Here is an 18776-nt window from a genome sequence, read left to right on the forward strand (position 1 = left end):
GAGGAGTGGGGGGCACCGGCAGCGCCGGGGGCCCCGCGCCCTTACGGGGGGCAACGGGTAGGGTTGCTGCTGAGGGCCGGCCCGCCCCCTATCTCCCGGCGGGCTACCGGGCACGGCCCCGGGAAGGCCGGCGAGGCGGGGCCGACAGGACAAAGGCGGCTCCTCCCGTCGGCGGGCACGGGGCTCCGGGGTCCGCCCCGCCGCGGGGGCCGCTGGGCCGGGCAGCGCTCGCCGCGGCCCCTCAGGACTCCCCGCCCCAGCCACCCCCGCGCCGCTACCCCGCCCCACCGCCCTCCCGCTGCGCGCGCGGCGTGCCGGGTATTGTAGTCCGAAGAGGCGCTTCCCGCGGCCGGGAGGTGCCGCTCGGAGACCACACCTCCCGGCATGCAGCGCGCCCCTCTCCCCCCTCCCTCCCGCTCCGCCGCGCCGTGTTGTTGCGCCCGGCCCGGCGCTCCCGCTCCCCCCCCCCCGCCGCGCTCGCTGTCCCGGGGCAGGCGGGGCGGCGGCGGCTCCTGCGCCAGGCCCGGCCATGGCGCTGCCCGCGGCGGCGCCGCGCTGCCCATAGGTGCGGCGGGCTCGGGGCCGGGCGGGGCGGGGGTGCACTACACAGGGGCTCTGAGGGGGCCGGGCGGAGCCGGGGGGGCGCGGAGCCCCCGGGAAGGGCGGGGATCTCTGAGGTGTGAAGCGGAGCGAGGTGGCCCTGAGGGCAGTCGGGGTGAGGGGCAGCCGTGGGGCAGCATCGTGACGGGGGGACAGTGAGGGGAGCGGGAGGTGCTGGGCCGGGCTAGGGGGTCCTCAGCCGCTGCCAGGGTGGGCGGGAGGGTCGCCGAGGAGTTGTGCTGGGGGCAGAACTGGGCAGCACTGGTAGGGGAGCAGCCAGGGATGGTGCGGGGTTGGGGTTCCCTGAGCAGGAAAAGGTGCGCTGGAGAGCCGAGCTTTGCCAGCGAGTGTGCTGGGGAGAGTGGGAGCAGAGGGGTAGCCTCAGCGAAAGGACTGCTGGGGAGCAGCGGCAGGAAAGGGGTGCCTGAGGACGATACTGTGAGTTGTGTTGGGGAAGGTGCTGGGGATGATGCTGGGAGTGGTGGTGAGGGGATGGAGCTATGGGGCTAACTGTCATACTGGGGAGCGTGCCGAGGTGATGGGTGAGGAAAATGGTGCCTGAGACTTCGTCAGTGTTTGTCATTAAAGGGAGGCTCCTCGACACATCTGTAAGGCATATCTGTAAAGAATTAAGAAATGGGGTTTGCAAGAATGGCCTGGCAGGTTCAAGGAGAACTGCAAATCAAGGAGAGAAAAAAGATGCAGGTAACTCTTCAGGGGAATGAGGCAGCCTCTGAGAACCTCACATGAGAGCTGTGGTGTTCTTTCTTGTCGCAGTTAACCAGTGGATGAGAAATCATCGCTTTCCCGCTGTGCTGCAACATCCCAACCCTCCCCGATTTTGCAGAAGCGAATGTCTGACCGTCCTGTAAGCATGGCTCACCTGAGAGAATTTGCCAGCCAGGTAAGTGGTGATTAAAAATTTGTTTTAAACTCATTTCAAGGGCAAACGTAGCAGTGTTTGCTCTTGATATAAGGGTTTCAAACAAATCACCAGAAAATCATGTTTTGCCATTGTTTATCTCTCTTGCACACGTCTCAGCTTACTCCTGTTAACTGACTGACTTGTGTCTCACTGTGCTGGTGTTGACTGATAGTGTTGTGTTGCCAGACATATAGAAAGGTAGTTCTTCACACACTATGGGACCTTCCTCTGAGATTAAATTTGCTTTTCTTAGGGAGACAGGAGTCACTGGGAGACAGCCTGAGTATTTTTGGGAGGGGAAGTCTAGAAATGGGAGCAGAAAAACTGTGTGTGTCAGCTCTGCCAGATGTACCTTCCTGAAGTGTTCGTGGCATTAGTCTCAGAAAAACAGTGCTTGTAACCTCACTGCATGAGAGGCAGTGATATTTGATACTGAGTAGTAACTCTTCCGAGAGATCTCATCCTCTGTGGATGCAGTTAAATGCTGCTGTTGTGATGGCATTTTCATAAGAGGAATGTGGAAGGATGATGTCATGACTTGGGACTAAAAGCTAAACCACATTAATAGTATTGGCTTGCATGTTCTTCCCTCTGAATTGGGTTGTGGGGTGTGTTTGATTATTGGCAGATGTCAGTACCAAATGTAGGTCTTCATAAGCCATGTTTTGTGAGAATTTGTGGCATTTTTCTGTTCTAGGTGTAGAATTACTAGAAGCTTTAGTGGTTTGAGATGATGCCTTCTCTGAACCTTTTCTGATTTAAAATTGATTTGCAATGTGTCTTACTTTGCATGCTGTTTTTCACATTCACTGTTTCCCCAAAGTGTGTATGGAATTAAATGCAAATATAGTACCTGAGTGAGTCACTGCACAGGGAGAGAAAGGGAAGGATACTGCCTGGTTGGGGCTGAGAACTGAGTTCTGTAGCTATAGAGAAGGTTGCTCTGAAGTTTTCTTACCAGAGTTCCAGTGGTCTCAGCTCTGAATTTATTATGGAAATATGAGCCATTCTTAGATCTATGTCATCCCATGCCTCACTGATCTTGGAATAGGAAACCAGTCTGTGCTGTCCATTCCTCCGGTCTTTTCAGGAATCCTTGGAGGAACCTTGAAATCTGTGTAACCGAGGCTTGCTGGGAGGGCATTTCTAACTGGCCCGAAGTTCTGTTCACCAGGATTTAGGGAACAGTGGGAAGCACTGTGAAAATCGAAAGACTAAGACTTGGATTGGGATGTCAGAGGCTTGACTTGTCTGATTCCGAGTTCTGGTGCTGACGGCTGATCCTCAGGTTGTTCTGAGTCTGTGCCTCCATTTCACAGGCTCAGAAGGATGTTTCTCTCTTTCCTTGGCTCTGATCTGAGCTCTGTTTCTAGTTTTGTTGTTCTGTATGTGACCTTGAAGAAGCCATTCAAGTTTTTTGGCTAAGTAATGCTTTACTCCCTGAAGCAAAAGCATACTGCCTGCGAAGCGAGTTGGGAGTCTCAAATTAGTGTGTATCAAAGTGTTGAACACAAACTTCCCTCTTGTCTGTAGCCCAGAGATTCAAAACTGCCTTAGGTTTTGACAGTTGCAAAGAGCTGGTCACAGATTTCCCATAGAAGGGAAACTTTCAGATGGTTCCAGATACAAGGCTGAGAACACAATGCCTGCTGCAGACACCTCTGTTGGTGGCCCAGAGGTGAGTGTGCAGCATGCAGTGTGGGTAAATGCTGGGTGGGAAGTTGGGGAGAGCAGAGGAGGCAATGGGGAAAGAAGGTTTATTAATACCAACTTCCTCCTTCCACTGTGTTTTGGCAGAGGAAACTTATGTTTGTTTGTTTGGCTGTTTGGAAAGTGCTCTAGTCAGAAATAACACTAAATGCTTCTGTAGTTCCATATAAACCCTTGGAGGTTGCCAAGCTCCCAGTCGGCTTCAGCTCGTAAAGTCTTGTGGCCTTGGCAATCTTCTGTTACAGACCTCTCCCATACAGAACAGTGGTTCCAATTCCAACCTGCCACAGACCAAGGAATTCTCATTTCCAAAAGTGTTTAAACACCCCTCAGTGTTTTATGCAACAGATGCAGGCATGATTCTTGCTGTTGAATATTTTGAGAATGAGATCCAGCTGGACATAGCCCAGAGAGATCTTCAGCTGGTTCAAGTGGTGTTTGCTTCTGTTCCCAGTACACAGCTTATCTTTCCAGGCAGCAGCTTTGAAATGAGGGCAGATTCTTACTGTAGGCTTTCTCTAGTCTCCTCTCAAAGACCATGGATATCACGTCTCTGCAGCTGGAGGTGGCAAAGTTGCCAAAACCCATTTTTTTTTCCCCATGAAGCAGCGGGTGTCACTGCCAGGCTTGTCTCATAACACGCTGCAGTTCCTAATTCCTGATGGCTGCAGTGAGTTGCTCTGTTTTGAAACATGGCATCATCAGTCAGGATGGCAAACACCCCCACACCTGTCAGGACCTTCTTTCCTGTGCTGTGAGATTAGATCCTGGAGGGCAGAAGTGGAACACATTACCAGGAGATTGTCATCATCCCTCTCATACTTTTTCCCTTCCTGGACTTACAACAGAGATAGTGAGTGCATTGTGTGCTCCCCCTCCAAAGTCTGCCCAGGCCTGCCTGAACCATCTCTGGTGCCTGACTGCTCTCACTGGGGAGGAACAGCATGAGTCTTTTTGCTCCAGAACTGCTGGGTAATAAACATTCAGTCAAGCAAAAAGGTACAGTGTAGTGACCATCCCTTAATGGTTTTACGTGCAGTAGTAGAACAAAAAGCAGCAACTGCTGGCCTAGAGCTCTGTTTTACAGCCCTGGTGGGTTCTGTGAATGTGGAAGAAAATGGAAAGAACCCTAGCTGGTGAGCAGTTGCAAAGGTGACAGGTGCTAATAAGCCTCTTTGTGTTATCTGTGCTCATTTAAGCAGGTGTAAAGCATTTCATCTGGATTATGGTACTTCTTACTAATGAAGTTTTCCAGGTGTGTTTGTAGCAGTGCAGTTCCAGGATTTGCAGCCAGAGTTGATTCTCTGAGATAATTCACTTTTAGGAGAGGGACAGATGGTGCTTGTTACACCCCTCACTGCGGTGCTCTGCAGGTGCAGATGTGTTGGGGTAGGGGAGAGTCAGGCTCATGGAGTGCATTCTTCACCTCCTCTGTCCCTCCAGCTCGAGCTCCCAAGAGTGACTGAGCTTCTCTTCTGACAGAGCAGTGCAGTTCCATAGCTCTCCATTCCTGTCAGAACTGCATTTGTGCTGTTGTCTGGTGAGTGCTGAGACTTTTATACCTATGGATCTGAGCATTTGTTTTTCAGCAGCAAGTTACTGTGTGGCAGCTCAAAACAGATTTTTTTTTAATGGACGAGGGCTTTTGAGCAGATGTCCTGCAGGCTAGCATGATTTTATCTATCTTAGTTTGTCATGGGAATTGAGGATTGCTGAAAACGCCAGCTGGCAATCTCTTCTGTGGTTTCCACAATGATAGTTCACAAGGTGTTCCCCTGGGCAGACACTGACCTGCTTACATCAGGGATGGGCCTGTTTCCTCCTTACTGTTTACAGAAAGTGAAGAAATTTGTCAGTAGACTCTGATCCTGCGGCAGCATCCAGAGACTGTAACCATGGCTGGAATGACTCTGTACCTCTTGGCCCTATACTGGCTCCCTGGGTTCTGGGTGTTGCTGGGTCTGACTTGTGTGATTTTGGCCAATGTGTCAAGGGATATACATCCTCAGGCCCTCCATAGAGTCAGATTCTTGCCCTGTCACCAGAGAGGTCTGAAGCATTTCCAGGTCAGTTTTGAAGTGGCAGGTACTGGGAAGGTAAATCCAGTACCTACAAAGGAAGTTTCCTGTTCCACCCTAATGTGGTGGGCTTGTCTCATCTGCCCATTAGGGTTGTATTGTTTTCCCTAGTCCCTTGGGCATAATTTGTATGTGCTTGTCAGGAAGCTTTGTCTCCTTCACCACCCCTACCTGAACTGCTTTGTTCCACAGAAAACAGGATAAACCAATATCCAAGTCTGGAAGCTTGTTTACCAAGCTGTCCATGATTACAGAGCCTGCCACATAAAGTGGCGGCTGTCCCAAAAGCTGCCTGCCATAGCCAGTGCTGCTATGTTTGGCGTCCTGTTCTTGAGGAATCAGTCCTGATTCTCTGATGTGCCATGCCACACTGAGGAAGGCAGCAGTCGCTTCCACATTGCTGTTTCTTACCTCGTGGAAAAGTTATTTACATGAGAGGGGAGGAAGGTTTTCTTGCAGTGTTGCTTCCCTGCAGGATGTGGGTAGCATTTCTTTCAGGAGCTGAGCAGGTGCTTTGAGGAGGTGGTCCTCTTTCTCTCCCTTCTCCCTGATGTGTGGGAGTGGCTGATGTGGTGAGTGGCACTTTTAGGGTGCAGTAGGTGACTGTGCAAAATAACATCTGGAGCACATTTTTGCCCCTTCCTCCAAATAGGTCAAGAGGTGGAAACTGCTCCTGGTCTGTAGTGAGCCTGGACTAGCCAAACTGTTCTCCCTGCCTGCAGTCACTGTTCTCATATTGTCTCCTGGCATTTCTCAAATCCTCTTCCTTTACCCTGCCTCCCTCTCTCCAGTCCCTGCTATGTGTCTCCAGTTCTTTTCATGTCTGCACATCCCCTCCAGTCTGTTTCCAGTGCATTTGTTCAAAGTACAGCCTGTTTAGGTGTTGCTATGGATGCAAAAGGATATTTGGTTACCCTTCTGTATCTTGAACTGGAGTTTGTGTGGAAATCCTGTTCAGTGAGCTGACTGTAAAGCTTGCTTGGGTCTGGCTTATAGCAATGCACTGGGCACAGAAGGCAAACAACCTGTAATGATGGGCTGGCTTAATCATTAAGCAGCACCTTGGGCTGCTCAACGATGACCTGCTGCTAGAACCTGGTATGAGATGAAAAAGTGCTGCTTCCCTGTTCTCTGATAAAATCTGCCAGCTCAAGGCCCTTGCAAGGGAGTGGTCTCGTGTTAGAGGTGAGACTGAGAAATTCTGGGTGTGGAAAACTCCCTATAGCAGCTTGGCTGCTTCCTGTAGGTCAGACCATATTTTCCAGATTATTTTTTTTAACTATTAAAAAAAAAAAAGGCAGAAAAACTAATCACAAAAAGCATTTTAGTAGCATGAAGCAGAGCAGGGCCTCCTGCTGTGCAGCTGGACTAAATGAAATAGCATTTCATTTGTCTGCTTTTTCATCCACACTCATCTTAATAAAGAGTTAACTGTGCAGCTGCTGTTAGAATCAGTATTTCTGTTAGCAGTTTCCCAGTTGATGTGCTTATCTAATGAAGGAAATGCTATTTGCCTTTGCATCTGGGTGTGCCAGCCATGGGAGAGGCTGTTCCAGAAAAAGCAGGTCAGGCAGATGGAGTGTCCATTCTGTTCTCCTGCATCCTCCTTGCTGCTGACCTTCCAAAAGATGTGAGGTTCCCTCTGAGAGCGTCTGAGGAGAGCTGGGCTGGGCACTGCCTGGAAATCAGGCTGCAGCAGAGAGGACAGCTAATGTGAACTGGTGTTGATACCACTGGGGTATTTCACCCTCCGGACAAGTAGGGAAGGGTGCAAATCTCTCAAGTCATTTCAGTCTTTGAGTGCAGGAAGGCTGACTAGGGAAACATTCTTATGGCCTCTTGCTTGTTGTTTTTACTGCCAAAAGAAGGCTGGTTCTGGTATACCTTGCTGGTCTCTGTTGAAGTGTGAGCAGGTGCTTGCTTGTGGAACTGCTTTGGCACCAGTTAGTGCCTCCAGTTGAGCAGTCCTGTCCCAGAGGGGCTGACACTTTCCATAAAGAGACTTGCTGGCATTCTTTTGCTGAAATTCCCTCCTCTTTCCCGCTCCTGCAGGGGCAGAAAGCCTGTGGAAAAGGTTTCTTCCGTTCTAATCTTGGATATCTTCTATGTCAAGTTTCTCAGACTTTTTTGGATATGTGAGTTTCGGATGAATTGATGAACGCCATAGGTGCACAGATACGGAGATGAACTGTATGGGTATGTGTGGTGCTCTATAGCCCTGGGATCTAATGGAATATTCCCATCTCTGCTTTCTGGTTTAGCACTCCAGAGTGGACCCTGAGGAGCTGTTCACCAAGCTGGAGCGGATTGGCAAAGGGTCATTCGGTGAAGTGTATAAAGGGATCGACAACCGCACCAAGGAGGTGGTTGCCATCAAGATCATTGATCTGGAGGAGGCTGAGGATGAGATCGAGGACATTCAGCAGGAGATCACGGTGCTCAGCCAGTGTGATAGTCCCTACATCACCCGGTACTACGGCTCGTACTTGAAGGTAGGACAAACCATGGAGATTCCTTGCCAACAGCTTGGGAGTGGTGTGGGCTCCTCTGGGGGTACTGCAGCGGATGGTGGCGCACAGAACGGGAAGGTGCCCGATGTGTGAGTGCCAGTGTGGCAACAGGAACAGCAGTGGCTCTGCTCACTGCACTGGTGTGCTCTTAATAGCACACTGGACTTTAAGACACTTGCTAAGCGCATGGAAATAAAGTGCCCGGTACAGTGTGGTACCAAGAGCAGGGCAATTCACTGGAAGAGAAAATTGTTCTTTGAAGACTGACCTCTCCCTCGTCTGACCATTCCTGAAAGGAAGTTTGTGAAATACTTTTCCAGAATAGCACAGTCTAAGGTAGTACCACTGAGGGATTTATGCCTCTGGAAAGAAGAGAAGGTTGAAACTGTACTTTGTGATCTTGTGATCAGCATTTCATCAGAAATGGTGAAAAGAATAGGAATATGGAGGAGTGCTGATACTGCTTCCATTGAGAGCAGGCTTAGGAATCCCTAATGGAAGATACTAGTAGTGATAATCAGAGGTGGCCTCTACATGCTGTCTGCTGGAGGTGAAAGTAACACTGGGACTGCAGCAAACAGTACCCGAGCTCTTTGGATCCTGAATATCCTTCACATGTTTTTCAAAGGCCAGAATACATTTTCACAGCCTTCTGCTGTAGTTTCATGGGCCTGCTGTTTTTTTCCTGCCAGGACCTTGTGAACCTCAGTGAGGAAGTCTCTTCTCTGAGGAGTAGGAGTGTCTTGCCAATTGTACCGTTCAAGATGGCAGCCCTGTTAATGAGATCAAAGGCTGCAAAGCTCCCCTGCCATTGCCAAGAAGGAGTTATGCTGGATGTGCTGTTGAAAAGATGCTAAGTGGCTCCAACCTGAGAATAAGCTTAATTCTGTGGGCTGGGCAGTCTGGTGCCTGTAGGGGCACTTGCTCAGATAAAAGTGCAGACTGAGAGTTAGAAATGTACTGTAGTCAGATCCACCTTTATAATACTGTGTCAGCAGAAAAGGGGGAACTGGGAGCTCCTTCCTTAAGCCTCTGAGAGCTGTGGTGTGCAGCATCTCTTGGATTGTGTACAGGACTACTCCTGTGTCTACTCCTGTGTCTTGCTGCCTCCTGGGCATTTCACTTCTCTGCCTGCTTTTATTACTGTCTTTGCTCTTGACTTGTGCTCTTACTTACAGGGCACTAAGCTGTGGATAATCATGGAGTACCTGGGAGGAGGTTCAGCCCTGGATTTGGTAAGTACATGGCAAGCTCTGCACTATGAAAATCACTGTCTGGAGCCTTGGTTTGGGAAATGCCTGTAAGCCAGACGCTTCCTTGCCACATACCATCTTTTGGCAGTCCTGTGCCTGAGGAGTGCGCAGTGCAGGACAGACATGCTGCTTATGCTTATCCCAGGACAGAGGAAATGTTTACACAGAGTTCAGCTGTCCAAGCATCCTGCTGTTTGTTTGGGAAGCCTTTAATAGACTGATAGACTAGCAGAAAATCCCCCAAAGTTTTTCCATTTAATGCTGCTAGTTGCAAAGTCCAGCATTCTGCTTGCAGAATGTGCACCAGGCATGCAAGTAGGTACTTCCTGCTGAGTATGACCTTCTTGGCCAAGGTTTCCAAGTAGTAAACTGAGAGCCTGAAAAATCCAAGGCATCAGTCACCCTCTTTTAAGTCATCTTTCTACCCTTTATCAGCTGAAGCCAGGACCGCTGGAGGAGACTTATATAGCTACTATCCTGAGAGAAATCCTAAAAGGTTTGGATTATTTACACTCAGAGAGGAAGATCCACAGGGACATCAAAGGTAAGACTGGAGAGCTCAGCTCCCTTTCTTGTCAGGGACATTAGTAACATAAAATTCAGAAGTACTATACAGTGATAATCTGCGAGATTTCAAAGACTGTTTCTCAGTGCTGCTTCTCCTGTTAGGTTTCTGGTTTTTGAATCTGATGCTTGTCACTGTATCACGACTCATGCTTTTCATGTCTCTAGGTGTTTAGAGTAACAGGATCTGTAGCTCTCCTCTGCCACTTGGAGTTTGGACAGGCAGGGAACTAAAGCAGAGGAGTCAGTGAAAGGCATGCTCAGATAGATATTCGCTGACTCATGTCTGGGCTTTTGCTTTGCTGCTGGACCCCAGGGGTGTGTGTGCTGGCCATCATGGTTACAGCTCACAGTGGAGGTGAGCTGTCCTCATGCAGGGTTCACAGCCCCAGAAAATGAGGGCAGCTCGCGTCAGCTTATCCTGTTACTGGTTTTTATAGTCATTGGCTGCGTGCAGTGTAGAGAGAGCTGGCATCTGCCTCCTGAAGAGCAGTGTCACAGCAAGCCCAGAGCATCAAAAGACAGTGGGAGGATGGAGGGACAGTGCTGGGGAGCTGTGGCCAGTGCTGGATGCTCACTCCTCTGACCCACTGCAGGAGGGGATGAGAGCAGGCAGAGCACAGAAACCTCATGCAGGGAGATAAGGATAAAAGATTCTGTTGTGTTTGTGAGAGACTGCACATTTCTAGGGCTGCAAGACTTGGCTACCAGCAGTGGGAAAATGCTGAAAGTTTGTAGGTAGGGTCTCTCTCATGATGAAAAGTCCTACTGAAAACCCCCATTCCCAAACATGCACAATGTTACTGTCTTATGATTGAATGAGAAGAAGCACAAGACTGGGACTTGAGCTCTTCAGAAGGATCTGCAGTTTCACCTGTGCTGAATGCTACTCCCTCCAAAAAATCAAGACCATTAGAGGCCATGTTGCCCTCCCTTTTTTGTGTAGCCAGGCATCACATGTTGTTGATTGTGTGATTGGCCCTTCACATCTACTCCTTGTTCCTACCCTAGCAATATTCCTGTTATGATCCAGCCAAGTGCATGAACTTGTTCCATGTTACCCGGTGGAGTTCAGAGCAGGAGAATGGGTGTGAGGCTGGAAATCCAAGCTGAGGGTTATCACTGGGGGTGAAGGAGAATGGCATAGGAGGGCCCTCCTCAGTGCTCAGTTCTGTGTGGGCGGGAGATTCAGAAGGCAGCAGACTTAATGCTTATTTGTGTGAACAGCTGCCAACGTGCTGCTTTCGGAACAAGGAGATGTGAAACTGGCTGACTTTGGGGTGGCTGGGCAGTTGACGGACACCCAAATCAAGAGAAACACCTTTGTGGGGACTCCATTCTGGATGGCACCAGAGGTCATCAAACAGTCTGCTTATGACTTCAAGGTGAGCTTGGGAGCAGGAGGGTTGCGACTTGGGCCTACCATACATGATGTGGTGCTAGGACTGGAACAGGGATTGGAAGTGCTGCTTACTACAGGAATGATTCTTTCCTGTTATGGTTCAGGGTCTGCTGGAGAAGTTTGTGTATTAGGCATGAAATGCTCCATCTGATTTTATGTAATTAACCTTTTGGCTGTCCTAAAACTGTGGGCTTTCGTGTTGTAGAATTGCTCCTCACTCTTCTGCTCTCGTTCTTCTGCTTTCAGGCAGACATCTGGTCCCTTGGAATTACAGCCATTGAACTAGCAAAGGGAGAACCTCCAAATTCTGACTTGCATCCTATGAGGGTTCTCTTCTTGATCCCCAAAAACAATCCTCCAACACTTGAGGGTCACCACAGCAAGCCCTTCAAGGAGTTTGTGGAAGCCTGTCTCAATAAGGATCCTAGATTTGTGAGTATTGCTGCCCACCCGTGGACTCAATGATCCTTGCGGGTCCCTTCCAGCTCGCAATATTCTGTGATTCCACTTGAAGTCAGTGTGTGCAGAGATGATTAGATGTGACATGCTTTCCTTGTCTGCTCCAGAGGCCAACAGCTAAAGAATTGCTAAAGCACAAGTTCATCACACGCTACACCAAGAAAACCTCATTCCTAATGGAGCTGATCGATCGATTCAAGCGCTGGAAGTCAGAGGGCCATGGAGAAGATTCCAGCTCTGGTGATTCCGATATGTACGTACATGTTCTGCACAGAGTGCCTACTGCAGACAGCTCAGGTCCTTTTCCCACCAGGGTTGGAGATCTTTGGTAGCTCAAGGAGACCTGTGAGCGTCCGTTTGTGGGAGCAGGTGACTGCTGCCTGAAAAACCAGGCTGTTACCTCCTGTTCCGTGGGAGCCAGTTCTCTGTTCTGGTCTTAACCTGTGGAGCCCTTTTGCTGAGTGTAAGGAGTTAGAGTATTGACAAGACACACTCTGTGTGTAAATAGTAAAACAGGGCTCTTGTTGCTTGTATTTTATGCCCACTCTGTTAAGTACAAGAGCGACAGGCATTGTGGCAAGAGCTGCGTTTGTGTGTTTGTGTACTCATGGGTAGAGCTTTGCTGCTGCTGTGCAGGACAGCCGGGTGGGGAAAGGGCACTTTATTGCCAGACTGGTATCACAGAGCTGCTCTTTAACTGTTGTGGCAGTGACTCCAGTGATCAAGAGCTCTGGGAGATGGGCTTGTAACATCTAAGCCTGGACAAATTCTCCTAAAATTCTGAGCCTGTGAAATTCCCCTAAATTTAACTAGCACTAGAAGCTTCTTCAAGCAGGCTAGAGCAGAAAGGTGACTGTGATGGTTTGGAAACATGATGTAGTACTTAGCTCAGATGTCTCCGATGCCGTGTATGTGCTGTAGAAGTGGTTTCTCTTTAGGATTTTTTTCTGGGATAAGGAAATGCCTGGAGATCTGGGATGATATGGCAACTGGGTGGGGGAGAGCTTGTGACTCCAGGAATGCATGGGCAAACCCCTGCTGTATGGAACTGAGGATTTGTGTTGACCTTCCCCTTTTCATTTGCAGTGACGGAGATGCAGAGGATGGAGACCAGGGTCCAATCTGGACATTCCCACCAACCATTCGCCCCAATTCCTTGAGCAAGCTGCACAAAGGAATGGCTCTTCATGGTTCCCAGAAGGTCTGTGTGCTGTCTGGTCTTTCTGAAGTGGACTGAACTAACACAAGCTTTTGGGTGTCTTGGGGAAGCCACAAGACACTCATGTTCTATCTAAAATTTACTTCGGTCTGGCACCAAGGGCTGGTGCTCCAGAATTGCCTCTTCCACATCATCAGAGTACTATGACCTGTGGCTTTCCTAAGACCTGGTGAGGGGACTGCTGTGGAAGTGCTGCGAATTCACCAAAGGCTTAGAACTTTGTGTGCTCTGGGAGCTTTTGCCTGTGCTTGTAACTTCTTTTCCTGTTGCTTTCCAGCCTACTGAGCCCATCAAGAGGCAACCACGGTCACAGTGTCTCTCCACGCTTGTTCACCCAGTTTTTGGGGAGGTGAGTAGAGCCTTCTTGGTGCCTGTGCTGGTTGGAGGTGAAGAGATATGACATGGATAAGTAAACGGGAAGGATTTGGAGAAGGGAGGCGCAGTGAAGTATCTGGTAGGGTTGGGGGATTCTGAAGCATTTGTGCCTCTGTTCAGAGGACTGTGGGGGAAGTCAGTATGTCCCTAGTGTGTCCTTCACAAAACAGTTGTTTGGAAGCAAAGCATTACTGTGTTGTCTTCTGATGAGGATCAGATAGAGGAGTCTGATCCTCAGCTCTCTCTTACCTGCGTCTTAGGCTTACCAGTTAGGCTGCTCTGGTCTCTGATGTCTGTGGCTGAAGTACAACTTCTGTTAGGGCAGACAGGTACTTGGTCTGGCCTGTCACTGGGCATGTCCCCTGCCCTCCTGCTGTCCACAGCAGAGTCATTGAGGGGAAGGTAGGTGGGTTAGAGCAGGAGTCAGCTTTGCTGGTTACTAGGCCATTTCTTGATCTACCCAGCCTGCTACTGGTAGCATGCCAAGGCCAAGGAGTTCCCTGCCACATATCCTCTGGAAGGCAGGCAGAGAAAATGTGTTTGGAACCCCCCCACCCCATTCCCTGCCTCATGTTCAGAGTGGGGATGTGGAGCTGAAGTAAAAGCTGCCATTAATGATAGGATCTGTATCCACAGAGAGGTGACTTGTCTTTCCAGCTGGGTGATGTTTTCAGGGAAGAGAAAAGGAGGATAGTCGTGAGGGGGGGCTGGCTACAGGCTCTTTTATATACCCTCCCTGCATGTGTGTTACTGGATGCTAATATAGAAAATGGCCCATGGGGAGTCAATTAACAGATGTGGGCAGCTGCAAATCTGGAAACTTTTTGGAGCAAGGAGGGAAAATGACATTTGCGTTTGGAGGACCAAGCAGTGAGTTGGAGGCAGCCTGTAAGGCTGAGCACAGTGTAGTGCTCTAATTCCCTGCTAGCCTTCAGAGAGCTCTTCTGCAGTGGGAGAAGACAGGCCAGCACGGACTGCTCCCATCACAGGCTGCTGGGCAAGCTGAAGGTCAGGGGTGTGGCATCAAAGGCTGATGATAAACTGGCAGCTTACCTGCAGGACAGGCTCTGTGTTTGTTCTGAGACGGGCAGCCTTTGGAGGTGGACATCAAATCCTTGGCTTTAGCATCACAGCTATTTTTGGCCTAAGAAATCTGTATCCTTGATGTGTAACTGAGTTGCCCTCCATGCCCCTGCCGCTTCTGAGTGAGCAGAGGTGTGTGTGGGTTCCTCCCACAGCTTTGTGTTGGGCAGCAGGTGCCCCACTGAGGAGACAGCAGCCCTTTTTGGCTGGGAACTGTTTGTTCACAGTGGGGGACTTGGAGCGCAGGGACAGCTGCAGCTATGGATTAGTGTTCACATTTGTCCTGCTTTCCAGAGCATGGAGAAAAGGTGAGCTCCAACAACAGGAAAGGCTGATCCTAAAATTGCGGGCAAAGAACTGTGAGGCTTATGTAAAGCCCTTTAATCAGCGTGGCCTAATGGGAGCTTAATTGAACTGGACAGTGGTAGGCTGGCAGACGTTGCTCCTTCAGCAGGAGGTTTGATTGTTGTTCAGCTCCTTGTGTGATGGTGAACTGGGGAAGGGGCTGTCATATCAGCACTTTTGGGAAGGAGATGGGGAACTGTTGCAGGGGGTGGGAATGTGGTGTTTCCAAGGACAGACTCCTTCAGGATCAGCACCAGTGACCTGTCAGGAGTTTCTTCTCCACAGAGGTGTAACTGTTTGAAATTAACTACTGGAAACATGTGCAAGTAGAGGCCTAGTTGGAGGGCACTGAGCATGAAAGATGTGAACTGGGGCTTTTCATCAGGGAAGATGCTGCATGTGGAGGTCTTGGTGCATGGACTTCTTTCCCTTGCTCCCTGGGTAAAGCTCTCTTGGAGAGGAGTATTGCAAACCAGGGGCTCAGGATCCCTGGCATGGCTGTTGTTTGCCTCGGCCTCCCAGTCACTGGAAGCAACTGAAACTTTCTGGGGTTATTAAAAGTGGTGGTGACTAACTCCTGGTGTTGGATATTGTCTGCCCTGCCTTGTGAGCCTGTGTTTGTGTCTGGGCACTGGGCTGTCATTAGCAGCAAAGGCAACCGTACTGCTTCAGATACACTGGGAGTTCTTTGTGCTGTCACTACGAGTTTTCAGGGCTGTTGATCCTTTTTTCTTACAATTTAATTTGTTTAAGAGTACGTCCTCTTTTGGTAGGGGCTTCAATTGCCATTAGTAGCTAGAGGAAAATCTGAATCCCAGACATTGGATTTCCACCTTCCTGATCTACAGAAAGAGACCTTTTTGGTTTGTTTAAGTACAACATGAGTGGCTTTCTGCACCCTGGTGGAGTCAGTAAAAGGGAGAGGGCCTTAGTGCTGGACTGCTTGACCGGTGCTTTCTGCAACGAAATAAGGACCTAATGCACTGTTTCTGGGTTGCAGCTCAAAGATAAGCACAAGCAGACTGGAGGCAACGTGGGAGCCATGGAGGAGCTGGAGAACGCATTTAGCTTGGCTGAGGAGTCCTGCCCAGGCATCTCTGACAAACTGATAGCACACATGGTGGAGCGGGTACAAAGGTGAGTGTCCTGAGTGTGATCTGGCAGCTGTACTCCATGGGTGTGAGAAAGGTACAAGGTGCCAAGCAGTCAAGACAGACAAAAGTGAATACTGGTGACAAGCTGCCTTAATAGTCCCTACGTCACTTCTTTTAACTGCTTTCATGTAATGGAAGCAGTTTTTCATGCCCCATGTCCAAGCCATGGCCTGCAGCTTTTCCAGGAGAAGCTGTGGGGGACAGCAGACTGCATCCATGGCCTTTCCCTCATCCTCTAAATGGGTCACCTGGTCATAGGAGATCAGGTTGGTCAGTCAGGACCCACCTTTCCTAAACACACACTGGCTGGACCTGACCTCTCACTGTTGCTTCCTTACTGTAAAACGCTAGTGCTGAAAATTTTCTATTAGGTTAAAACAATCTTGAAAACCTGAAAAAAGTGCCACCTTGGCTTTTGGTTAAATCACTGTGTTTTGCTTTCAAGACTTTTTTTCATCCAGCAAAAACGGCAGTGGCAGTGGGGACAGACCTACACAGACTCCTTCCCCCACAGACCTGCTGGGTCCTCTCCCGAGTGAGAGCTTCAAACAGCCAGAACTGACCAATTCCCCTCGCCCCATTCTTCTTCCTGGCAGGTTTTCACACAGTCGGAACCACCTGACCTCTGCCCGCTGACACCCACGTTCCCTGCTGCTGTCGTGAGGGGGGAAGGATTTTTTCCAGCTTCATAAAGAACTACATCTCTAATCCAGACCACCATCTGCCGTTGGATGTGACGTTGTGTGACGGACTCCAGGACATTTCAGAGCCTTCATGTTAGCCGTGTTTTCATGATAACCCAGGGTGGGGTTTGCGATGCAAGTACAATTTAGACCTTTTGCAGAACCCGAGATGGGTGGTCTAATTGTTTTTACAATGTAATCAATGCAGTTTTTAATTGTTTCCCTATGGATGTGTCAATTTTGGCTTGGTTTGATTCACAGCTTGTTTCTGGTAAATGCCTGGCTGCTGGAAAAGAGGGAGATTCTCTTCCACTGAGATGTGTTTCACAGGCGAGTCTGATGGGTTTAGCCTCCTGTCCTTCCTAAAGAAGTGTTTGTGAGCAGTCATGTGTGAGTGCAGGGATGTTGGGAAGCTCTCCAGGCATTAGGGCGTCTGGGAGAGCGAGAGCAGCTCTCCAGTTGTTCTGGAGGATCACTTCAACCCCTTCACACACGAGTAACAAAACACTTTCCAGAGCAGCAGCGGCTGAGCTGATGCACTGCCACTCTTTCCCAGCCTGTTGTTTCACAGGAGGGTGGGTTTGCTGACTGTACTTTTTTTGGCTCTGGGACATCATTTTGTATTAGGCCTTGGTTCATCTACTTCAGGCAACAGCAGAACTTGCTGTCAGTCTCTGGGAACCAGAAGGCAAAGTGGGTCCTTTTGTTGTGGGAGCTGGGGGGGTTCCTGTCCTTGGGGCTTTCAGCAGCAGAAGCAACGAGGCAGGCAGGCTGGGCAGTGCTGGTCTCTGAGTTGAGCAGGCCCAAATGGGGCAGAAGGGTTAAAAAAAAGGGAGTGGGGGGAACACAACAGCCAAAGGCACTGGCAGGGCTTTGGTTCACAGGGCAGAGGGATGCTGCGTAGCAGTTCTCAAAAGGAAACAACCTTTCCTCTACAGGAAGGCATAAAGTGGGTGGCTTGAAGCAGTGTGGTGGGGCTGGGGGTTTCTAAAAGCTGCTCTAGGCATCCCCTTCTCAACCTTTCCTTCCTGGCTCCTCCTTCAGCCTGGGATCTAAACTCACTGCAGCCAGGGCTCTGATCCAGTTGACAAGCTGGGGTGGTGTTTGGTAGCAATTAAAGCATCTGCTGTGTTGGTTCCTTAAGGCATTCCAGCAGAGCCATCCCCAAGGAGCTTTGCTCTCTGTATCATACTAGTTTATAAAGCATACATTTAATTCAGGTAAGCGCACAGATCTTAAATCTACACTTTAAAGGTCTAGAAAAACAGACTTAGGAAAATAACCCCTGATAGCTGGTTGCCTAGAGACCTGCCCTCTAATTGTATAAAGGTTCCCATGAAGTCAGCAAGACCTCAGTTATCCAGATCTTTCTGTCTGGGTCTTTGTGTGTGGATGATGCGGCTCACCCCAGAGCTGCTGAGAACAGAGGCTGGAGCTGTTCAGTTTTGGTTTTTTTTAAAGACAGGCCACTTGGTTAGAAGCAAGGCTTGATTTTTGGTACTTGGATTCAGACCTGCAGATTTTAAGTGCTCAGGAGGACCATATGTTCCCTCATCCTGGTGTGCAGTGTTCACTTTAGCTTATGACTATCCTTTATTCTTCCTGATGGTTAAATCCAGGCTCAGCAACACTATGAACCTGTCCCGTAGAGCAGAGGTGCTGCTGTTGGGTTTTGCTGGATTGCTGCTGCAGAGCAGTGTTCTGCTGTGGTGAGAGCCAGCTCGGAGCCTGCATTTAGGAAGAGCAGAACAAACCCATTTTTCCCTTAGGAGGAGTTAATGTGTAGACAGGAAACTTGGAGAGGGGGAAGGTAAGAGGCTGCAGGCCAGCAGAAGGGCTCCTGCTGCTTTTAAAGTTGCTGTTCACCACGGTAGCAAACCGTGTTGATAAGGTACCTGTATTGTTACTCACACTCTCTGCAGTGTAACGAGTAACCTTTTTAAAGGAAACAATCCCCACAACCTTTGTCCAGTACTCAAAGCAACAATGGGTTTAGTTTTTAATAACGTTGAAAGGGATCTGCCACTTTCAATAAAGTAACAAAACAAATGCGGCTGGTGTTACTTTGTGTTATTAGGGGAGAAGGATTGATTCCAGCTGCTTTTCTCTGCATCTTTCTTGGTCTTCCCCCACATCACCCAGGAGACAGACCCAAGTACTTCGTGTGTGAGGAGGAACTGCAGCTGAAGGCAGGTCTGTCCTTTCTGCTGGTGCTATGGGAAGCACACACTGCTTTGCAAAGGTGTGACTGTGTGCTGGGGAACGGGGGTGCAGTTTTTGCTGGAGTCTGTTCATTATCTGCGTTATTTAGACTCGGGTTTGACTGTGGAAACTCTCAGCAGGGTGTCTCTGCTTTCCTCTGTCTCCCTTTGTAGCTGGAGAGGGTCCAGGCCGTGGCACTGGTTGCCCAGGGATA

At 49.6% G+C, this 18776-nt stretch overlaps 1 protein-coding gene across 2 annotated transcripts; it reads left to right on the forward strand.

The window, feature by feature from the left end:
• The first annotated feature begins 515 nt into the window (after positions 1-515).
• Positions 516-18409, forward strand: STK25 (serine/threonine kinase 25). 2 transcript variants are annotated; one of them, XM_027897698.1, is made up of 12 exons: positions 516-565; positions 1378-1504; positions 7575-7805; positions 9002-9058; positions 9512-9620; positions 10868-11025; positions 11289-11474; positions 11609-11754; positions 12588-12702; positions 12998-13069; positions 15524-15660; positions 16274-18409. In XM_027897698.1, exons 2-12 carry the CDS (start codon positions 1454-1456, stop codon positions 16311-16313), a joined length of 1302 nt encoding a protein of 433 aa, XP_027753499.1. In that variant the 5' UTR covers positions 516-565; positions 1378-1453; the 3' UTR covers positions 16314-18409. The 2 variants fall into 2 exon arrangements, with proteins under 2 accessions (XP_027753499.1, XP_027753500.1); XM_027897699.1 differs by having other exon boundaries at positions 526-561.
• The last annotated feature ends 367 nt before the right edge of the window (positions 18410-18776 follow it).

Source organism: Empidonax traillii, unplaced genomic scaffold (genome assembly GCF_003031625.1).
Source record: "Empidonax traillii isolate 1590-97213 ecotype Southwest subspecies unplaced genomic scaffold, ASM303162v1 scaffold554:size495636, whole genome shotgun sequence".
In the NCBI taxonomy this organism is placed as follows: Eukaryota; Metazoa; Chordata; class Aves; order Passeriformes; family Tyrannidae; genus Empidonax; species Empidonax traillii.